Below are 20,809 nucleotides of genomic sequence, written 5' to 3'. Positions count from 1 at the left end.
AGCTAACCAGAGTCATTTGCCACCAACAGCTGCTGTAATGTCTTCCGCTAAGAATGCTGACATCAAAACTACTGGCGTGATGATGAGAACTGTGTGTGTTGTTATTGGGGATGTGGTTGTAAGAGCATTGTGTGACACTGGGGCCACTTTTACAATGATGTCATCATCTTTGGCTGCAAATATACCAAAGAGAGTTGTTGGCAAACTTCATTTGCGGATTGAGACACTTGGAGATGTGCTGTAAGGCGAATTCGATGTTGTTGAGGTGACTGCAAGAGGAATAAACCTTCCAAATACCTTTACCTTCCAAGCTGTAGTGATGGATGAGTTGTCTGGTGTCTTTGAGAGGGTGGAGCCTGAGTCCTATCGAGCCCTTCAAAGAGGTTGTTGGTGGTTGTCCAGTCCTTGCTGATCTCACTGGCCCTGGTACAGATAGTATTGGTATTGTGTTTGGAGAAGATTGCTATGACACCATTGTCCAAGGTATGACAATTAAATTGAGGAATGGTCTCAAAGGAACACCAACAATTTTTGGGTGGGTCCTTCATGGTGGAAGTGGATCCATTCCATTTGCAGGTGTGGCTGCCAGAGCTCATGTCCATGCATTTCAGGCCTCTGTTCATGAACAACTGCAGAACTTTTGGACTTTGGACCACCTTGGTGTTGCACAGGAGGAGGTGTTGGAACAAGACCTTGAGCTGGAGGTAAAGAATGCTATCCAACGCAATGAATCTGGGAAGTATGTTGTGTCATGGCCTTGGAAACCTCAAGCCCGAAAGCATTTAGCACTTAACAAGGCCCTTTGTGAAACAAGGCTTCGACGCATGGTGAGAAAGTTGATGACTGAAGAGTACACAGCATATGACATTCAATTAACACTCCTCAAAGAGGGTCACATTGAGCTGTTACCAGAAGCCTGCATTCCTCAGTCCTATCTTCCACATCGAGGAGTTGTTAAGCTTGATCGGGAGACAACTAAACTGCGTACTGTACATGATGCCTCAGCTAAGTCTGAAGGAGGCCTTTCTCTTAATGATGCCCTTGAGAAAGGACCGAACCTTTTACCGGTGTTGTGGGGCATACTTCTCCGTTTCAGAGTTGGCAAAGTTGGTGTTGTAGGTGATCTTGAAAAGGCATTTCTGCAGCTGTCGCTACATGAGGAAGACCGAAATGTTTGTTGCTTCTTGTGGCTCAACCTGCAAGGGGAGATTGAGGTGTACAGATACAAAAAGGTTTTCTTTGGTGCCAAATCATCACCATTTCTGCTGCAAGTAGTCCTGAAACAGCATTTAGAGGATTTCATCAGTGAATCACAAATGGCTTCCCAGCTTCTTTGCAACCTTTACATGGGTGATCTGGCGAACTCAATGGAGAACACTGAGAAAGCAAGGGAGTTCTGGCATGAAGCAGTGCGTATCTTTAAAGATGGTGGCTTTAACCTGTGGAAATTTCAGTCCAATGATCAAAATCTGCTCCGAGTTTTCAGACAGCCAAGTGCAACAACTTAACAAAGTACTAGGGGTTAGTTGGGACTTAAAATCTGATGAACTTCTTCCACTTGTTGATCTGGAAGTTATGGTACCCAAGAAACTTACAAAGCGAGAAGTGTTGTCCTGTCTGTCTAAGATTTACGACCCATGTGGGCTAGTGAGCCCGGCTGTCACTCCACTGAAGATTATTGTCCAAGACTGTTGGAAAGAGAAGCTCAGATGGGATGAGGAAGTTAACCTGGATTTCCAAAGGCATGTTGAAGAAGTATTGAAAGGGTTGTCAGGAGGAAACCATCTGAGAGTAAACCCATGGTTGGGAATAACACCCTCCCAGTGCAAGGACACAAAACTGTCACTTCACATTTTCTGTGACGCCTCCTCTAGAGCCTATGCTGCAGCAGCCTACATTCGTGTTGAGGATACAAATGGGGATGTAACAGTGAATCTTGTTGCCTCAAAATGTCGACTTGCCCCACCGAACGGAGACACAATACCTCACCTTGAACTTCTTGGTGCCTTACTAGGAGCTTGACTTCTGAATTCACTGAGATTGGAGTACAGCGGTGTCTTTAAGATTGATGATGAATTCCTTTGGACAGATTCCAGTGTTGCTCTCTCGTGGATAAGTCAGGGACCGCATGTGGGTGGAGTGTTTGTCGCTAACCATGTGGAAGAGATTACTGCTGTTGGTGGAGTGTGGTCGTGGGTTCCAACAGATGAAAACCCTACAGACTTAGCTACTCAGGGTATGAAAGTAGCTCAGTTCTCTGACTCCCAAGATTTGGTGGAGCGGCCTGGAATGGTTGAAACGACCTGAGGCAGGATGGGGGGGTCGTTTGCAACAAGTGGAAGCGACCTTTGAGGAACTCCATCCAGTGCTGGCTAAGAAGTGTGGTGTTGTCAACCAATTGGTGCTTCATATTCACGAACAAATGCAACACGCCGGTACTGCAACAGTTATTTCAGAACTGAGATGCCAAGGGATTTGGATCCTGCGCTCTAAGAAATCAGTCCCATCAGTGATACGGAAGTGCAGGAAATGTAGCAGGTTCTTGGCAGCTCCTGCATCTGAACAGACACTTCCTTTCCCTAGGTGTTGTGTAACTTGCAAGCATCCCTGTGAAACAACTGGCATGGATCTAGGAGGACCGTTATACCTGAAGTATAACAGTAAGGTCTGGTTCGTAGTATTTACCTGCATGTCAGTTAGAGCCATTCATTTGGAACTTGTGACTTCATTGTCTGTAGAAGTGTTGACTCAGGCACTGCAGAGATTTATGAACAGAAGAGGTGTCCCACAGTTGTGCATAAGTGATCATGGATCAAACTTTGTGGTGGCAGCTAAGTGGGTTAAAGAGAAGAATCTTGACATAAAGTGGCAATTTGTGGTGGAACGCGGACCTTGGTGGGAAGGAGCCTGGGAGAGGTTAGTGGGCATTGTTAAAGGCCTGCTACATGTCTCGTTTGGCCATGATGTACTTTCCTGGCAGGAATTAGTAACCGCTCTAACCGAGGTGGAGAAAGTCATCAACCGCCGGCCTATCACTTACTTGTGGGAGTCGAGCAGTCCTGATGGTGGTGTTCCTATCCCTTTGTGTCCTGAAAAGTTCCTGTTGCCACCGCAAGAAGACATCAAGGAAGAAGAAAGAGAACTAAACATCTCTGATGAATTTCAACGGAGAAAAAAGTGGCTGTCCTCCATGAATGACATATTGAAAAAAATTACTTGCATCAAGTGCTGGGTTCACAAGGGGAAGTTTGGAAGACTCTCCCAAATCCTTTAAAAGAAGAAGTTGTCCTTGTAGCTAATGACAGACAAAAATGTCTAAATTGGAAGATGGGGGTTGTCTGGTAGCTCATTCTTGGCAGAGATGGAAGATGCTGCGCTGCGACTGTCCCGGTGAAGTCGGGACTGCTAACCCGACCAATTCGCAAACTGTACAAATTGGAGCTCTGTGCTGAATCTGACAATCTCCCGCCCATTACAAGCTCACCAGAGAGTACTGAACAAGATGGTGGGATGTTAGACAGTGAGGCCAAGACAATGGAGGATGAAGATGAAGAAGGTGGACTTGAAGTCACCCTTCCACAGAGGACTCGGAGAGGAAGAGAGATTGTTCGTCCAAGTCGCTATAAGGACTGACTAAGTCGCTTTAAGGACTGATTAAGTCGCAACAGGTTACTGCAAGTTGCAAGGTGGAGGATGTTGAAAGCTGGACTTTCTAGACTAGCCGTTTTGTACTAGAGATCGGACGTGACATTGCGTGACAAGTCAAACATTCTAGATAAGTCATTTTGTATTGTTTTGTAACCCGGATGCGATGTTGCACGAATTGTTGTACCTCCCTATAGGGGTTGTAGAAACATGTGCTCGAACAATAAATATGGAGTCCAAACAGGGGTGGTCCAGGTGTTCCATTTATTTTGTCCAAGGTTGTAGCTAATTTTTAGCTATGCTTTTGTTTTGGTTAACTTCTTTAGTCACTCATTAGTTGTTTTGCTGTATACGGCTGAACTGCCTGGTGATGAGTAACTTTTCAATCACACATTGGTCGATTTTCACTTCTTCTTCAGGTCCCAAGGGGAAAGTCCAGCACAGAGCAAGCAAGCTAAGGGCAATGGAAATGCTGGCAAATAAATATAACCAGAAAGCAGAACTGAAAGATCGAGAACTTGAGATAAGAAAAATGGAACTCGAGTTTCAACAGAAAAAGTTTGAAGCAGAGGTAGAACAGAGGAAAGCTAACCTGCAGCTAGAGCTCGAAGAAAGACAGACCATGCTGGCACTGTTAAAGAACAGGTTTTAGCCTGCAAACAGGTGAACATATTTGGGTTATAAAACAATGCCTGCCTTTGAACAGTGCCAACATTATTTTGTGAGAACATACATATTTCCATTTTTACAAACAAGTTATGGAGAAATTTATAAGAACTTGGCTGGCATTTAAATTGGAAGGCCCTGTGTATTTCAAAGGGATTGTGTTATTCATTTGCAGAAGAAAGGGTTGTTTTTAAATTTTCTATTTCCTGAGTCTGCTTTTAGGGCACTTTCTTGTTGTTTTGAAAATTTGCAGCATGATATCAATTACAAGTCTGGTATGAGTATCTGTTTGCAAATCATTTGCATAATTGTGCTGCAAAATACAGAGTTTAATAAATAGTTTATACATTTGACAAGTACATCTCCAGTGATGGGGGATCCAGATTAAAATATGGCTTATAAGAGACCCATACAGGCAAGTGTGGCAGTTTGTGAGAATAGTTGCCACCAAAAAATACTTTTCAATAGGCTGAAGTAGAATTCTCAGGGTTTTCTTAAAATCAATAAAGGTAAAGTTTTGACAGATTTTCCCAAATCCCCATTCAACACGTGCTCTGACTTTGCTCATCTGTGTGTTAAAATCTTGTTGATTATCTGTTAAATGCACTCCACGGAATGGAACCAGTATGTTGCGAGTCACACCGTATGCTGGATCACTGTATATAACATAGGGTTCTCCATCAGGCTTCTGAAATCTTTGTAGCTAATCAGCCAAGCCACTCACACCAAGCATGAACGTGTCATGTCTCCTTCCCTCTATGGGTCCAAACATATTTGCAATGAGGCCATTGGGGGCCTGGACTGACTGAAAATAGAAGGTATGCTTTGTTAAGGTGTGTAGAGGCTTCCAATAGTTCACCTTGCCTGCCCACCCCCCCCCCCTCCACCATATCCCACTGGGGAGCAATTCACAGAATGTGCCATTTGGCAATGTTGTGGTTCAGCTAGGGAGGTGAGATGGACCCATTTACCAGAAATCCTCTATTAAGCCTCCCTTTTGGGAGCAAGAAATGTTTTAAGCTCCCTGCCCTCCTGTTTTACAGATATAAGCAACAGACAGAATTGAAATGCAAATGCATTTTTCCATACTTCTCATTATGATATTGAAAAATACTGGTGATACCTGAAATTTCAAGCAATAGGTTCTCTTATGGCCACTGTACATTATTCGTTGGTTGCAGGCTGGTCGCGCCATGGGCCTTAGAGTGCCATCAATGAAACCCCAGCACTGCTGGAGGGGTGCCCCTTTAGCATGAATTGCTTGGGAAAAGAGCTCAGGGTCAAGCCACAATAGGTCTACTGAATCCAGTAGTTGACCAAACCGGTCATGAATATCATCCACATTCTAGAAATTTAAATTATTCAGGTTTTTTTATATTCAGAGTTTTTGTCCAAGTAGTTCCAGCAATTTATTCATAAAACCGGTTGATTTGGGGTTACTGAATAGTATGGACCTTGTTGAAAATGAGACTGAGTTCAGACTCACTCCTTCCTTCCTTTCTTACCTCTGACCGCAAACGGCTGACCTCAAGCTGCAGTTTGTGGCTTGCGGTTGAGAGAAATAACCCATAACTAAAACGTCTATTAAAACATTTGTGATGCCAAACCTGTTGTTCCGGGCTTCCGTGTTAGAAAATTTTTAAAAAAAACTTGACACAGTATTGTTTAATTTTTTATGGAAAGATAAAATCAAGTCTGGCACTGATTAGTGACTACAGTGATAGTGGACTTAAAATGCCCCATCTGGAATCTACATTCAAAACTGAGTCATGTGCTTAAAGGGACACAGTCAGCTTTGGGACCGCGCTGACCTGGACACTAGTTTCCTTACTTTGAAAAGAGTTCACCTCAACCTGAAATCAAAGTTACGCATTGAGTACGTAGAGAAATCCGCTTCAGTCTTCGCAGTGTTTTGCTCAATTTTCAATCTTAAACTGAAAAACCTGTTTTTGAGTGTGTTTTTGCTCATCCTAGGATGTTATTTTATTGCATTTGGTTAAAAACAGTATGGATCGCGTCTCCAAAAGAACATGAAAAGAAGAGGTGGGAAACATGAAGGTGCCGGGCGGAAGAAGTCGCCTGCGTTGGCCAAAATAACGCGAGCGATAAATCAAAAGCATTGGAGAGCAAATCACCATTACATATGTTTGGAAAATCGTGTTTTCTCGACCTGGCGAAAGGTCCGTGCGGAGGGAACCTTCGCAAACGATTCAAACTTTGCGTCATGGCTGCTCGGTTTGGAGCTGAGACGAAGACGTGAACAGTGAGTACCAGCTTTTTCATATATTTAGACTGGTGTTCGATATTAATACTAGAAAGAAATGTTCTGAATATCTCTTGATCTCTTTTGTAAAATGAACGACATAAAAGCAGCTTGACCATCCAAAAGAGCAAGACTGACCGAAGAAGGTACTGTGTGCTCTGGGCACGTAAATTACCTGATATGATTCATTACATTTACACTTTCTGATTCTCATGTCTTTTGTAATGATTACTGCCAGGTCCATTAACTTCGACTCCATTGGGAAAAGGCAGAAATGTTCCCAATTTTTCTGTTGTAAGCCCTAACAGATGTGAAAAGTAAGTGAAAAATTAAACACGTGATCGCAATTGCATGTTTTTTTTTGTTTATAGCCTCACTGAATTAGTGTAAGGCACACACCAAGTTACCAATTTAATTTTTGTGGTCCTCATCTTATCTCAGAGAAAAGATTTTTGCTTTATTCAAGTAACTCGGGCTGTCCATGTTATGCAGTCTATATTTGTAATAATATACTGATTATTATATTCAAAAGCATATCACCTAGCTAGGTGATGTGCTTCTGTTATATTTTGATTATATTCTTGTAGGTTAAGTTTCATTTTGTTTGCCTTCCTTTTGCTAAATATGCACTTCTTTGCACTGTGCAAATTGACCCACGTTCATTTCTGCTATGTAGGTCGAGTTGTGGTAAACAGGCTGCATGCAAATAAATATTCGATAACTAGTCAATTATTTTTTGTAGTACATAGCTGTGCATTTTACACTAAACAATTATTGGATGAGGTTTTTGTGATATCCAGATTAATTAAGGTCGAGGTAGGTGTTATCAGCCAAAGTCAAAGGCTGAGGCTGATAACCCTTACTTACACCTTGGTTATTCTGGATTTCACAAAAACCACGTCTAATAATTGTGCTATTATACTTTGAATGACAAAAAAAAGGAAGTCTTGTATTTGCTTCATCAATGACGGCAAGCAACACAAAGCGCATGAACTGGACATGATTACCCTTAACAATCATGCACTGCAGTGGTGCATGACATGATTACCCATGACCTTGAGTGTCTGTGACATGATTATTGTACAATCTACAGCTAAATGACGTCACAGGCACATATTTCAAAAATTTACTGTGTGCTTTCGGCCAACCAGCAAAGAGATAGCGAGTTCAATGTATAATAATACATGTAATTGTCCCTTTATCGTGTGTTGCAGGTCAGATAAATGTATTGATGTCACTGGTGTGAAGAGTGCAAGTTCATTTTCTGCCAATACATCTTACAAAATAATTGACAACGCTGTAGTCATTGACAATGAGAGCGACAATGATCATGACATCAGTGACACTGAGACATCAACCTCGTCATCAGAACAAAGTTGTGACAGGTAAACATCAAATAAATGTACTGTAAAGAGCATCTTGGCAATTACTTCATCATTGACTAGAATAATACAGTCGGATCTACTTCACTGTTGACTAGGTGCTGAAATTTTTAAGCAATGCATTCAAAGGCATTGAATTAACCACATGTACATTATTTTTTCTTGTAATCTCAGTGACCTAGAAGATGGCCTCAAGCTACTCAATGAGGACCTGACTTTCACAGACGATGACAGTGACAGTGATGATAGTGAATTCCAACCACTGTTAGTATAAATCTGCAATCTGAAATTTTGAATAATGATGAAGAAATACCTACATGAATAACACTCTTCCTGCATGATTATTTATAAAAATCAGTAATATTAATTTTAGTCAACAATATTCTGCAAAACCAAGCAGAAATGCTTGTAATTTGACCCATCAATAGTATGAGAATTCTGTTAGTAAGTAAAAAAAACTTTTTATGCAAAGTTGTTACCAAATTTGCTTCAAGCTACACAATGCAGGATATATGTTTGTGCAGTTGGCAGATGCAGGGACTGTCATGACAATATTTGAGTAGTGCATTGATATGTTGAGTAAGGACAATTTATTGTTGATAGCTTGTCCTGTTTTAAAAGCTGTAGAGACACCACAAACATTTTGTATATTGTTTGTTATTCAAATGCACAAATTGCACTGATAGGTCAAAGGGTCAGTAATAGAGGAATGTAGAATGTTGTTTGATTGTGAGAAATCTTAGTTTATAACACTCTGTTTTTCACATTTCTCTTGAAGAGAACTATGGCTGTGCGAGTGAAGTTGACGAACTGGATGAGGCATCTGTAATGGAGTTCACTGAAGTCATAGCCGTGCCTGTTGAGAATGGAAGCTCGGCAGTCCTGCAGACACCAACTTCTTGTAATACAGAGCAAGATAAACCAAGTTCAGGTTCAGAGTCAGTGTGGACCCAGACACGTAATGAGTACATGAGCCAGTCATCAATACCAAAACATCAGCCTGAGTATGGCCCTCACAAACACTTTTCAAGAAAAGAAGAAATTCTGCATACAGAAGAACTTGGCCATATTAAGGGAACAAAAGTAATCTGCTCATTGGATTTATTACTGCAGCAGTTTGCAGGGCCATGCAAGTACTCAGGGTACATTCACTGGACTACACTAGAATACTCACTGTTAGGTACTTGTGCAGTAATACGATGGAAATGTCCAGCAGGGCACAAAGGAAGGTTTTGTACATCAGGGGATGTGAATGGCATGATGTCAAATAACCGCCAAGCTGCAGCCGCAGTTCTTACATCAAAAAAATTGAAAATTTTGCAAAGCACCTAGGACTGGAATTCATTTCAGCCTCAACTTTCCAAAGAGTTCAGAAACTGTACTGTGCCCCTGTAAGTGATGAGTGGTGGCAAAACATGAGAGAAGAATTGTGGGCACAATTTGCCAGTGAGGAGCTTTTTGTATGTGGTGATGGCCAGTGTGACTCCCCTGGCTTTTCAGCCAAAAACCTTTGCTACTATGTAATGGAGATGACCACTGGGTATGTTATTGAAATAGAAGTTCTTGACAAACGACATGTCGGCTTAAAATCAAGTACCATGGAAAAGAAGGCCTTGGACAACTGTCTTCAAAGACTCCAGACAGTCCTGAATGTCCTCGAAGTTTGCACAGATGCATCATCATCTATTAAGAAACTTATAGGTAGGTTGGAACTTGTAGGTTGAGCTTGCTATAGGGAAAAGGTACTGTACTGCATCAGTCGTTTCTTATCCTGTCAGATATTCATTTTGAGGAAGTGTATGTGACTCTGCTCTTTCACTGTCCTAAAGTACCCCATCTTTTGCATAGAACCCTAAAAATTTATAGTTATTAATTTTTATGCCCATTTGTTGCTCAGTAGGAGAATTTGAAATTCTTTACATATGAGGTTGCTTTTGGTCCTTTGTGGAAATGTTCTTTAGTATAGCTTGCATGAAAAACATTACAGCTACTATTTTTACTAGCATTGTACTGGTGCAATTACATGTAATGCACCCATAAATTAAAATATTCCAAACTAGCTATCATTTCAAATGTACAAGCAAGTTTGGTATTAATTTAATGCTCTTCTATTTTGTGTCCTAGCTGAGGAATTCAAGACAATCTTTCATTCTCTTGATGTCTGGCACAAGGCCAAAAGCATACGCAAGAGCATACAAAAGGTAGTGAGACTCTAAAAGTAAAACTGCATGATTCCAGAAGTTAGAGTGTATTAAAACCTCCCTCCACCTCCTGAGTGGGCATAGGAATCAGAAATTCTATAGTGTCATGGGATAAAAGATACATTGGAAAAGTATTTTTTGCATTAACTCTACTTTTTTTTTGTTGGAAATTCCAGAGGGATAGGGGTAAGATTCAAATGTGACCTGACCAAGGGATGGTACCTTTATACATGTATATTATTTTTCTTCAGGTTGCTAGTACTAAAGGGAATGATAAAGTTGGAAAGTGGTCAAACCAAATAATAAATCACTTCTGGCATTGCAATTCAGTTGCATCTGAATATGAAGACACCACCCAGGCACTGGCAGTAATGAAGGTAGATATACAGCAGACAAATTCTAGTGAAGTGCTCTGACTAAATCATGCATCATGTGTACTTTACAATGTCACTCAAGATTACTGTACCCCTGCCCACACACATTCACCTGTAGTGCACAAGTTTTGTGTTACTAAGTGTGAACTTTAGTTATTCACAGGACAAGTGTTAAATATGTTTGCTTGTTTCACAGGACAAATGGCTGTCCATCCTCCATCATGTATGCAATGAGCATGAATGGACCACAGGCAAATGTGACCACGAAGTACTTGAACCCAATGAAGAACACCCCCCTTGGTTTGACTGCAGAGACCAAGATTTTTTGGCCTTACAGAAAATAGTGCTTGAGCCAACCTTGCTAGACAGCTTCAAGTTTTATGTGAAGTTTAGGTAAATACTTTTATGTCAACCAATTTTTTTTAGGCAGACAATAGTATTAAAATCATTATTTTCCCCTTCTTTTTTGATGACAGGGATAAGGGGGAGGGGGATACTGTTGTGCTTCACTCCAAGCACAGGACTACTTATTTTGTCAAGACAAATCTCTGGATGGTAGAGTTAAATGCACCATCCCTGGGTACCAAATGCAAACAAATGCCTTGTGGCCTCCCAAGATCATCTACAGTGTTTGATGCTATTCATATAACCATGCTTCACTATTGCTTGTTTGTTTGTTTGTTATGACTTATGGCGCATCCCTGGGTAACCTGCCAAGACTTACAAATGCTTGGTGGCTTCCTTACTGTTGTTTGTTTCTTATGTTTTAAAGGCACACAGGATCCTTGGAATGCCTCAACAGCATGTCTCTGGCATATGCGGCCAAGAGATCTGCTTACAAGTATGTATTCCATTAAAAGCTCTGCACAAGTAATAAACAAACCTGGAACCCTTAGGCCTAGACTATCATTATAGAGGAGTATACATTAGTGACAACTATAATATTGTGCAGTTGCAGTTTTCATCCCTAGTCCCTGTTGAGAGCCTCTGGAACTCTGTAGTGGGCATGACAAGAGTGGCATAAAATGTCAGGGTAATTTTTGGGTGGTGGTATTGCCGGGAAGGGGGAGAGGGGGTTGGATTTTTGACAGCCTTTTGCCTCTGTGGTAAACACCATTTTCATTGAATGTACACATATTAAGCATTTCACCAGCACCTTATAACAACAGCCTAGTTTCACCCTCACTATTTTCCCTTCAAACAGTTATTAATATTATCATAATAATGTACTGTGTTACGTACAGATTTTACAAGGCAAGAAAGCAACTTGCAGCTATTGATTGGAACTACCATCGTGATAGATCAGCTGCTGTTGGATCTGAAGGGGGTGAAGGAAGATATAGCCGTAAATACAACCAGCACACAAAAGAGTGGAACACATACATAATAAAAGTGGACAAAGATTTTGCCTACATTCCCATACTCATGGTCAAATTTTTTCGTCGCCAGATAGATATCTTGAGGATAGACAGACATGTGTCTCTGTCTGAAGATGATCCAGAAAGAATTGCGCCAGCAATTGTACACACTGCTCCTATCTCCTCAAAGGAGTTGTTTGAAAGACATAAGCGTACGGATGCTCACGGTCACACTCAGTACCTTGTCTGCTGGCGTGGCTATGGAAAGAACTACGACAAGTGGGTGGACAAAACCAATACAAATGAGTGCCTAAAACAAGTCTTTAGGACATGCCACCAAGGAACTCCAGGCTTGCTGCAGACCTTGGCAGTGTTAGTTGCAGAGAAGCTGAGTATGGCTAATCTGTGCACCCTGCATAACAGACAGTTACAGGATATGGTTGTTCTTATGTACAAGACAAAAAAGAACATTTGTCTGAAATACATTGCAGACCTCTTCCATATGACAGACACCAAGTATTCACTGCGAAACAAGGAGTTTGCCATGCCAAGATTTAACACGACTACATATGGCAAGCATTCCATCAGATACATTGGCCCAAAGTTATGGAGTGTATTACTCAAAAATATAAGACACCTTCCTGCATTATCTGTATTTAGGCAGCATATTAGAAAGTTTGATTTAAATTTCTTACTGGCTGATGTTCATTGTTCTGACTGTATTTTATGTCGTACATGATAGACACTTTAGTATTTTATTAAGTCTATATGTATTTGTAAATAGTTCTAAGCCACACTCAACAATCATGCACATGTAAATAATCTCATTAATTTCATACTCGTTTTATCAATTGTAAACAGTTTTATTAATTTTACTTTATTTATAGTGTCCCCATTTAGTGGTTATTTAGTGCTATTTTAGTTTGACACTTAAATAAAGGTATTCACTCATTCATTCATTCATGAAGAAACTGCCAACAACCAGCATTGTGAGACATACATCCGTTACCATGCCAACAAATGCCAAGACCTTTAATGAGTTGTTTGGTGGTCTTCCTTCTGCGCAAAATCTTTTGCAAGCGACAAAGTTCTCTGTGCCCATTCATGAGCTTGACACCATAATGCCTGCCAGATGGTCATTAAACACTTCCAAAACCTCCACGACTTGTTGGTTGCAGCTTGGCAAGCCTGCCGAGATTGCTCTCTGAGAGTGCAAAAAAGTGTTCTTTGATCATTCGGGGTGTTTGCGATGTGGGAGCCCCCGTCACCTTTCTAAGACGTGGTGCGGAAAGTAGTGTTCACTTCAACTCTTCTAAAGGTCTCATTCTACCATGAGCAGAACAAGGAAGCCGAGCGAAAGCCCAAGGAGCGCACAAGACTAACCTAGGCAAAACCAAGATCAGTCACCAAGTAGACAACAGTTACCTACCGCTGGGTTGTCACTTATACAAATGGCTCCTTTAGGAGCTACCCAATATAAGAAAGCGATGACCAACTTGAATGTGTGATACTCTTTTATTTCTCTTTTCTGGCCCTTTTTTATATTCATTAAGTGCCTCAAAAAAAGATCAGTATTCAAGCCGCTTTGATTTGAACCGAACGTTCCCTTTGTCTCGCTCTTAGATTGCACTGATTGTGTGCATCCCCAGGATTGGTATCACTGAAATAATCATACTAAAAAGGGCTTTATTCAGTGATCTTTCACCCATTTGGCAGTCTGAACTAGGCTCACATTTTGTCCAGATTGCTAATAAGCCTTTAACCTGCTAGCATGTCCTGGAAAATGTTCTTTTCATTTTTGCCTTAAAATCATGTAACACCGCAACATAGTAATTTGAAACCGATACCAGTAACTTCTTGTGTGGTGTCACTGTCAAAAGCATGGTCTGTTCATCAATCATGAAGGAAGCAGGGCAAGACGCTTGGTAAGTGAGAAGTAAACACACTCATATTAAGCACTTCTGTGTGCGACTTATCCGCGTTTGTAAACACGAAAGTATTTCTTAGTTGAACAGCACATCATAGCTCACAGTAAAAGCTTGTAAATCTGCTGGTGGTTCAGTGAAATGAGCTAAATTTATTCTCGAAAAAAAGGTGGCATTTCCAACTTGATGGATTATACACAATAACAAAAAGTATTCAGTCTAGATTTTGAAGATCCCATTGAGTGACCGACTACAAAATACACCTCAAATAAATATCACATTAAGGGATGAAAATCTAAAGCCAAAAATAAATAGTTCCTACCCAGGAGTTCCTACTGATGCCACCATGGTTGGGCCAGAGGATAAGTAACTGCAGTGTAAAATGGCTAAACTTGACGAAATTTAGGAAATCAAAATACTATACTGGTGTTATACTCGCGCTGACAAAAATATAGTAAATGGTCTGCTTTTCGCTTCCAGACCTGGTGTACACATTGTCAGTAAAGAGAGCAGTCAAGCTCTCCTTTCATTTCAAATTAGGCTTCTGGAATTGTTCAAACACATCACTGACATTTCTTTTTCATCTTATTTTAGTAGTGAAATATTTCCTGTTCCAGGAAGTTCTGGACTGAATGGTCTTGATCAAGGTAAACTACCACTCTGAACCCTAAGTAAATGGCATAATTTGATAAAATTGTTAAAGATTTGACAAGGTAATTGATAAGATCGAATAATTTATCAAATTATTTCTGAATTCACAGGAGTAAAGAGAAAAAGGGGGTTCATTAGGTTACTAAAAGAAAAAAACTCTGCAAGGTGGTGTTTGAACAGTTTAAAAAATTATGAGGAAATTTGACAATTTTATTTAATGTACTACTTTATTTTATTATTATTTCAATTAGAAGAAGCAAGGCAATTAACATGGGGGTGGGGTTTTATTGGTGGCCTCACAGAAGAAAACCCTCAAAGTGAGGGTCAAAGTAATTACCATAGCAGCTATAATTCTGCTGAGAACACGATCATTTCTCATTCAGAAGATGATCTATTCTTTTTAGATGGTGAGTTAGCAACCACTTGTCATTGTAAATAAATTATAGTTAATGATAAAGTTCAGGATCAAGGCAATTAATCCACAAAATTTTCACACTGTTGATAAGTGACAGACCTTTTTTATAAATTTACAGAAGTGTTGCCCAGTGGCCAGGACAATGAGAAGAGAGGAGGAGAAGTGCATGAGGAGGAAGAGGGAGAGATTGAGCACTGGAGTGAAGAGGAATGGGGAGAGGAATGGGAGCAGTGGGAATTTGTAGGGGATGATGATGTGAAGGAAGACCAAGAGTATGAGGAAGACGAAGAGGATGATGAGGAGGAGGACAAGGAGGAGGAGGAGGAGAAGGGAGAAGGAGGTGCCAATGTTCCGACAGATCTGTGCATGGTCTGTGTTACCACACCATGCAATGCCAGCATAATACATGGTGACACAGGACATCGAGTTTGTTGCTTTGAATGTGCCTCAAGGTTGAAAACTGACAAAAAAGAGATGTCCTGTGTGCCACAAAAAATCAAACTTGTCATGAAAAATTTATTTTAGTGACAGTTAATTTTTGCAACCTGAGCAAGTATACTAAAACACAGAGGATATTACATGGCTGTGCAGAGATATGAAATTCCTCTTCAAGTGTTGAACAAATCACGAATGGGCGAAGCAAACAAGTGAAATATTTTTTGACATGAGAAGAGAAATTTCATATCTCTAAGCTGCCATGTAATATTCTATTTATTATATAAACACCAATGAATACCAAACCATTTACTTTTTGCTGTGAAGGCACAATTTTTTATTTTTGAACCGCAGCAACGGTGATATCTTCATATGTGAATAACATGTTATCTTCACATGACTTGTAAAGATATCATGTTTCTGATGTGAAGTATATATGAAATAATTCATATTTGAACTGCAGTTGTAGATGAAAGTGAAGAATGATCATCACAGTAAATTCTCCAATTTAAACAATTGGAATGAAGAAGCCTGAAAAAATCAGGGCTTTAACAGGATTCAAACACGTGACTTCCACGATACCAGTGTAATGGTCTACCAACTGAGCTATGAAGCCACACATTGGGAGCGAGGTCAATTAATTGAGTTCATATCTTCCCGTGAGGAGTGAAATGATGCGAAGTATATATGAAATAATTCATATTTGAACTGCGGTTGTAGATGAAAGTGAACAATGATCATCACAGTAAATTTTCCAATTTAAGCAATTGGAAAGAAGAAGCCTGAAAAAATCAGGACTTCAATGGGATTCGAACCCGTGGCCTCTGCAATACCGGTGCGATGCTCTACCAACTGAGCTATGAAGCCACACATTGGGAGCGAGGTCAATTAATTGAGTTCATATATTCCCATGAGGAGTGAATGATGTGAAGTATATATGAAACTGATGTTTTCAGTTTACATTGTAACAATGTAACGTGATTGTACTAATGAATATGACAGTACAAGTACTTTCCATTTTTCTGAAGCAGTCAACTATTGATTGTAATGAACAAATGAGTTGATTAATCATTTTAAGTAGACTTAGAACATTCATGTTTTAATTGTGCACTAGTTTGACCATTATACAATGTGTTATCTCAGTATTACTTGTGTTTCCGTTACCTCTTTTCTCTATAACCCGGACACCTTTCTAAGGCGGACAATTGGTGTCTTAGAAAGAGTTCAATGTACTTTGAATTTGCTGTCATTGTCACCTTCTTTGTCTCCACTGAGTGCCAAAATTTCAAAAGGGTTTGCGTAAGAAAATGGCTTTTCTTTATATAATACTTTTAGGCTCACCTGATTGAATAACAGCCCCATTATTCTTAAAAATAAATGTAATGGATCCACCACAACAAACTCAAAATGGATGTTAAGAAGTGGAGGGAATGTGCAGCCTGTTTCTGAGCTAGGCACAATTCATCTGGAAGTCTGATATTATCTCTCCAAGGTCGCTCGTTTCCCGATCGCTGGTCAAGGGGAATGAAGACCCTTAGTATGAGGCTGCTAGCATTCCAGTGGAAATCACCAACCAGTCTGTCCACTAGAACAATTTGTGATATCACCAGAGATTTCAATGTTATCTGATGCTCAGTGCATGTTTATCGACCAGTGCGTAATTTTAGCAATTTTGATCTTCAGCTTTGATTTGTAATACTTGATAAACAACTATACTGAGGCCTCATCCACACTATGCCAGAGAAATTTGAAAACGCAGCTTTATTTCTACAGTTAGGTCTTCTGTTCACAATACATCGCCATGAAAACAGGCGCTCTTCCAACAAAAACACTGTTCAAACCCGGGGAATTTGAAAATGCTGACTTTGTGTTTTAATGTGGACGGAAAACATTTTCAAAATGGAGCTTTTCAAAAATGATAATGTCATGATTTCCTCAAACACAAATCCAAAATGACTGGTGATTGTTACATTTTCAAATTTCTCCAACAAAGTGTGGATGGAGAACATTTGATATGTTTTCAGAGTGATTAACACCCTTTTCAAATTTCTCCGGCGTAGTGTGGACGGGGCATGAGTGTTTGCAGTTCCAGGGTAACCCCATTCAAAGTTAACATCCTGCATTAATGCCTCCAGATAGACTTGCCACAAGTAGATGTCTACTTCTATAATATGAAGTCCACTTGTTCCGCTTGCTCGGATCCGAATTTAAAATTTGTATAAGTTTTGGCACAAAAACATGGGTGTGACATAATGATTCACAGCCTACCCCTAATTCCCTGGGCTCGGTTGTTCAAAAGCCGATTAACGCTAATCCTGGATTAAAAGTCAATCAGAGTTCTAATTTCTCTTGAATAAAAGTGTTTTCACTGTCCATGCTTCCTGGAATTTGACATTAGTCAAAGCCAAAATTGAGGGACAAAAAATTTGAACAGAAAACTTCACTGAAAAGTTACAAAATTGAAATGAAAATTATGCTAATCCTGGATTAGCTTAATCATGCTTTGAACAACCTGGCCCTGGAGTTTTTTTTGAAATACTTCAGAGCGAGTGTGCGTAAGCAGAAAAATAAGCCATATGCCCAGTAACCACAGCCATGTATAAGATCAGGAGCCATAACGATTATGGCTCCTGATAAGATCAGATTTCAAGACACTGTTTATTTAAAGTTGAACAAATGACAGGCCAAAATATTAAAAAATATCAACAAAAAGAACTCAACTTGAGGTGTATTGAAACTGATAAGAAAACAAGAAGTTACATTTTTTCTTTGCTGTGCGACAAAAGCCGAGAAAATTGAACACGCAAAAATGAAACCGAAAACAACAAAATTTCCATTTTTTCACTATAGCGGATAACATTTGAGAAAACACCGGAAAATACAAGCGAAAAGACATATCTAAACAACAATTTAAAAACAAGAAATCAGATAATTTTTCACGTGTGACAAATAATACAGCGCAGTGAAAGAAAGATAAAAGTTGCAAATAAAAAAGACAACAAAAACAAGCCAATTATTTTGAGATAAATCGTATTTCAAATGTGCTAAATTAGTGCCCACTTAGTTCTTTTCTCAGGGGTTTTGTAGCAGCTGAATAAAACTAAAAAAAATGTATTTGAATGAGGCGAATAAACTAAACAAACATGGCCGCAGAGGTCACCGTAAATTAAACATGCAGAAATCCACAGTGCAAAAATACTGTTAACTTAAAAACCTAAAATTTCCCAAGAAAAGTAACCAAATGAAAGAAACATGACAGGAAGTTCAATAACAAAAAATTTTCATTCAAGATGAGGCAAGGAAAAAAAACTATCTAAAAGCAAAAATAATGTTCAAAATTTTGCAGACATGCTTTGCTGCATGACAGCATGTTCAAATTAATTCTTCAGACTGAAGCGAAAGAAATTTTGCACAATTAACTTGTCTTTAACAAATTCAAGAAAGTGAACAAAGCTTGGGGGTTTAAATTTGATCCCTTGTGGGAAGATGTGACTCTTGCCAATAAGGATGTAATAATTAAAGATATGCATTTTAGGATCTTTGGGATTATAGCCATACATTATACTCAAGTCATCAATTAGCAAACATTCACTACTGTGATTTTTTCACCAGCTTATTACTTTAAACCAAAACCACTGAATTACAATACAGTTAACTAGCATATGGGATAGCGTTTCTAACGAATCACAATGTATGTAATGTATATTTCAGGTGTTTCTTGAAGGGATCATGTTTCCTGCACGCTGGGCAGATCAACAACTTGAGCATTTTGGATGTAGATGTCATTCTGTTTGGGTTGTGGTTGATTGGGTCTCCACTGTATAGGAATCTTGCTGAACCTGTATCAAACATATTTTTGTCTGCTTGTGTCTTTTGTAGATGTTTAGCCGCATATCTGTTGCCATAGTGAGGTCTGACGCCGTGACGCTGGAGGATCTTGTCAAGGTAATTTGTGCTCAATACAACCCAAGTACCAATGCATGTACAATGAAAACATCTACGATGTTAAGTCTTAACTTTGCCCATATGTCACCACTCTACAACAACATTCAAATTGTCATGCTTTTCGATTCACACTGAACAAGAATGGCGAGGTGGAGATGTGTTACTGGCCTTGGGCGAAGTCGGCCAGTAAAGAATGGTTGCCAAAGGAGGGGCCTATCGCTCTCTTGTGGCAAGTACCACCAGGTAGACCTGCGTTACTAAAACCTGCATTACTAAAACCTGATCTGAGAAATGTGCTATGGTCAAAGATATCAGAGATAATGTGGAAAAGCTCTGGGTCAGGATGACAACAGCTCAACTCGAGTGGTGGAAAGAAATGGCAGATAAAGAGGCCAAAAGAAGGGACTAGCAGGAGGCGCTCAAACCAGAGGATTATTGTAGCTGGCGAATTGTATGATTTATTCAATTTCACATTCAAGCATGCTGACCTGGATCCAGAAGAAGACGATGAATATGGGAAGAGGAACAAGAAGCTTTAGCAATTACTAGCAAAAAGAGAAAATCAAGTACCAGTACATTGATTAGTCACATTTTGTTACTTCAATATAAAGGCCACGGACACCTTTGATTAAAAATTATTTAAATTGCAGACGTCATGTGGAGTGGCTGACAAATGTGCCAATATGTTATGCAGCAGAACCATTACAAAATCCCTACTAATCATTCTACTAAATTTTGTTGCAGGCAGGGAGTCATTTATTGTAGGCATGAGCTTTTTTTTCCTTCACCTAACACACACTCTCTGATTATTTCTTTTTCCGGTAAAACTAATTAAAAAGGCAAAGCTTAAAACTGATGAAAATGCAATCCCTGGGAGAGCGACAAACCTGGAAAAATAAGAGAAAGAAAAAAACTGGGCTTCAACGCAGGAAAGTGTTTAAAAACTAAAACTTAAACAAGAATGACATGATATATCCACGCAATTTTACAATATGTCAAGGGGACAGCAAAATCATGTTGTTAAATCAGGATAACATTGTAAACGAACTTCCAATTTAAAGGCTGTCTGGCAGCAAAGCAAACAAAAATATTGTTATATCGAGATAAGATTAATAATTAGTTTTCCAAGTGCAATAAATGAAAACAACAAGTCTCCAATGAATCACAAATGCAACAACCAAAACACAACATCAGTTTGTGCAATCTATATAAGCTATGAAAATGTCATGTGTACATCCTCTTTAATGCAAAACTTTGAGAAATTGCTAGGTGCTTGTTTACACTATATGGCATTAATCATATTGTTGTGATGGGAAAAACATTACGTGGGTTCATACTAGCTTAGTAAGTAGACCTTAAGTATACTTGAATCTTACTTCAGATGTGAACGGGTCCAATTTCAATGTAAGTAGCCTACCTTGTAGTCCTGGCAACGCATCTTTTTCAAAAGAGCTGAAGTGCACTTTCAAGTATTTTTCAACCATCCTTACCAGTGCACTTACGCACTATCAAAACAATTTCAGGAAATTGAATGTGAATCAAATGCATT

General features: G+C 39.6%; 3 protein-coding genes and 3 pseudogenes across 4 annotated transcripts; 5 read left to right on the top strand and 1 right to left on the bottom strand.

The window, feature by feature from the left end:
- The first annotated feature begins 37 nt into the window (after window positions 1-37).
- LOC149099545 (uncharacterized) lies at window positions 38-1,508 on the top strand. The gene is made up of 2 exons (XM_089276863.1): window positions 38-240; window positions 347-1,508. Exons 1-2 carry the CDS (start codon window positions 38-40, stop codon window positions 1,506-1,508), a joined length of 1,365 nt encoding a protein of 454 aa, XP_089132989.1.
- Window positions 1,509-1,575: 67 nt separating this feature from the next.
- Window positions 1,576-2,307, top strand: LOC149099544 (uncharacterized). Its single transcript, XM_089276862.1, has 2 exons — window positions 1,576-2,002; window positions 2,090-2,307. Exons 1-2 carry the CDS (start codon window positions 1,576-1,578, stop codon window positions 2,305-2,307), a joined length of 645 nt encoding a protein of 214 aa, XP_089132988.1.
- Window positions 2,308-2,422: 115 nt separating this feature from the next.
- LOC149099543 (uncharacterized) lies at window positions 2,423-4,297 on the top strand. Its single transcript, XM_089276861.1, has 3 exons — window positions 2,423-3,246; window positions 3,360-3,556; window positions 4,065-4,297. Exons 1-3 carry the CDS (start codon window positions 2,423-2,425, stop codon window positions 4,295-4,297), a joined length of 1,254 nt encoding a protein of 417 aa, XP_089132987.1.
- Window positions 4,298-4,619: 322 nt separating this feature from the next.
- Window positions 4,620-6,833, bottom strand: LOC149099542 (uncharacterized; annotated as a pseudogene).
- Window positions 6,834-8,650: 1,817 nt separating this feature from the next.
- On the top strand, window positions 8,651-13,097 carry LOC149099541 (uncharacterized; annotated as a pseudogene). The gene is made up of 7 exons (XR_016203446.1): window positions 8,651-9,657; window positions 10,081-10,157; window positions 10,409-10,534; window positions 10,728-10,924; window positions 11,304-11,372; window positions 11,776-12,502; window positions 12,858-13,097. The product of XR_016203446.1 is annotated as an uncharacterized LOC149099541 (transcript).
- Window positions 13,098-13,788: 691 nt separating this feature from the next.
- Window positions 13,789-20,208, top strand: LOC149099540 (uncharacterized; annotated as a pseudogene).
- The last annotated feature ends 601 nt before the right edge of the window (window positions 20,209-20,809 follow it).

This window comes from Orbicella faveolata, unplaced genomic scaffold, assembly GCF_042242905.1.
Source record: "Orbicella faveolata isolate gen_17 unplaced genomic scaffold, um_ofav_v1 contig_46, whole genome shotgun sequence".
NCBI lineage: Eukaryota > Metazoa > Cnidaria > Anthozoa > Scleractinia > Merulinidae > Orbicella > Orbicella faveolata.
The sequence above is the reverse complement of the archived record's forward strand: the minus strand, read 5'-3'. Positions and strand labels throughout refer to the sequence as shown.

Excerpts from the sequence above, each read along its gene's own strand:
- LOC149099545 (XM_089276863.1), top strand. The coding sequence starts at position 38 with ATGTCTTCCGCTAAGAATGCTGACATCAAAACTACTGGCGTGATGATG. Across the intron at positions 241-346 it reads GAGACACTTGGAGATGTGCT|AGGGTGGAGCCTGAGTCCTA; the intron begins GTAAGGCGAATT and ends GGTGTCTTTGAG.
- LOC149099544 (XM_089276862.1), top strand. The coding sequence starts at position 1,576 with ATGGTACCCAAGAAACTTACAAAGCGAGAAGTGTTGTCCTGTCTGTCT. Across the intron at positions 2,003-2,089 it reads ACCTCACCTTGAACTTCTTG|ATTCCAGTGTTGCTCTCTCG; the intron begins GTGCCTTACTAG and ends TCCTTTGGACAG.
- LOC149099543 (XM_089276861.1), top strand. The coding sequence starts at position 2,423 with ATGCAACACGCCGGTACTGCAACAGTTATTTCAGAACTGAGATGCCAA. Across the intron at positions 3,247-3,359 it reads TGCTGGGTTCACAAGGGGAA|AGATGGAAGATGCTGCGCTG; the intron begins GTTTGGAAGACT and ends CATTCTTGGCAG. Across the intron at positions 3,557-4,064 it reads GGAGGATGAAGATGAAGAAG|GTCCCAAGGGGAAAGTCCAG; the intron begins GTGGACTTGAAG and ends CTTCTTCTTCAG.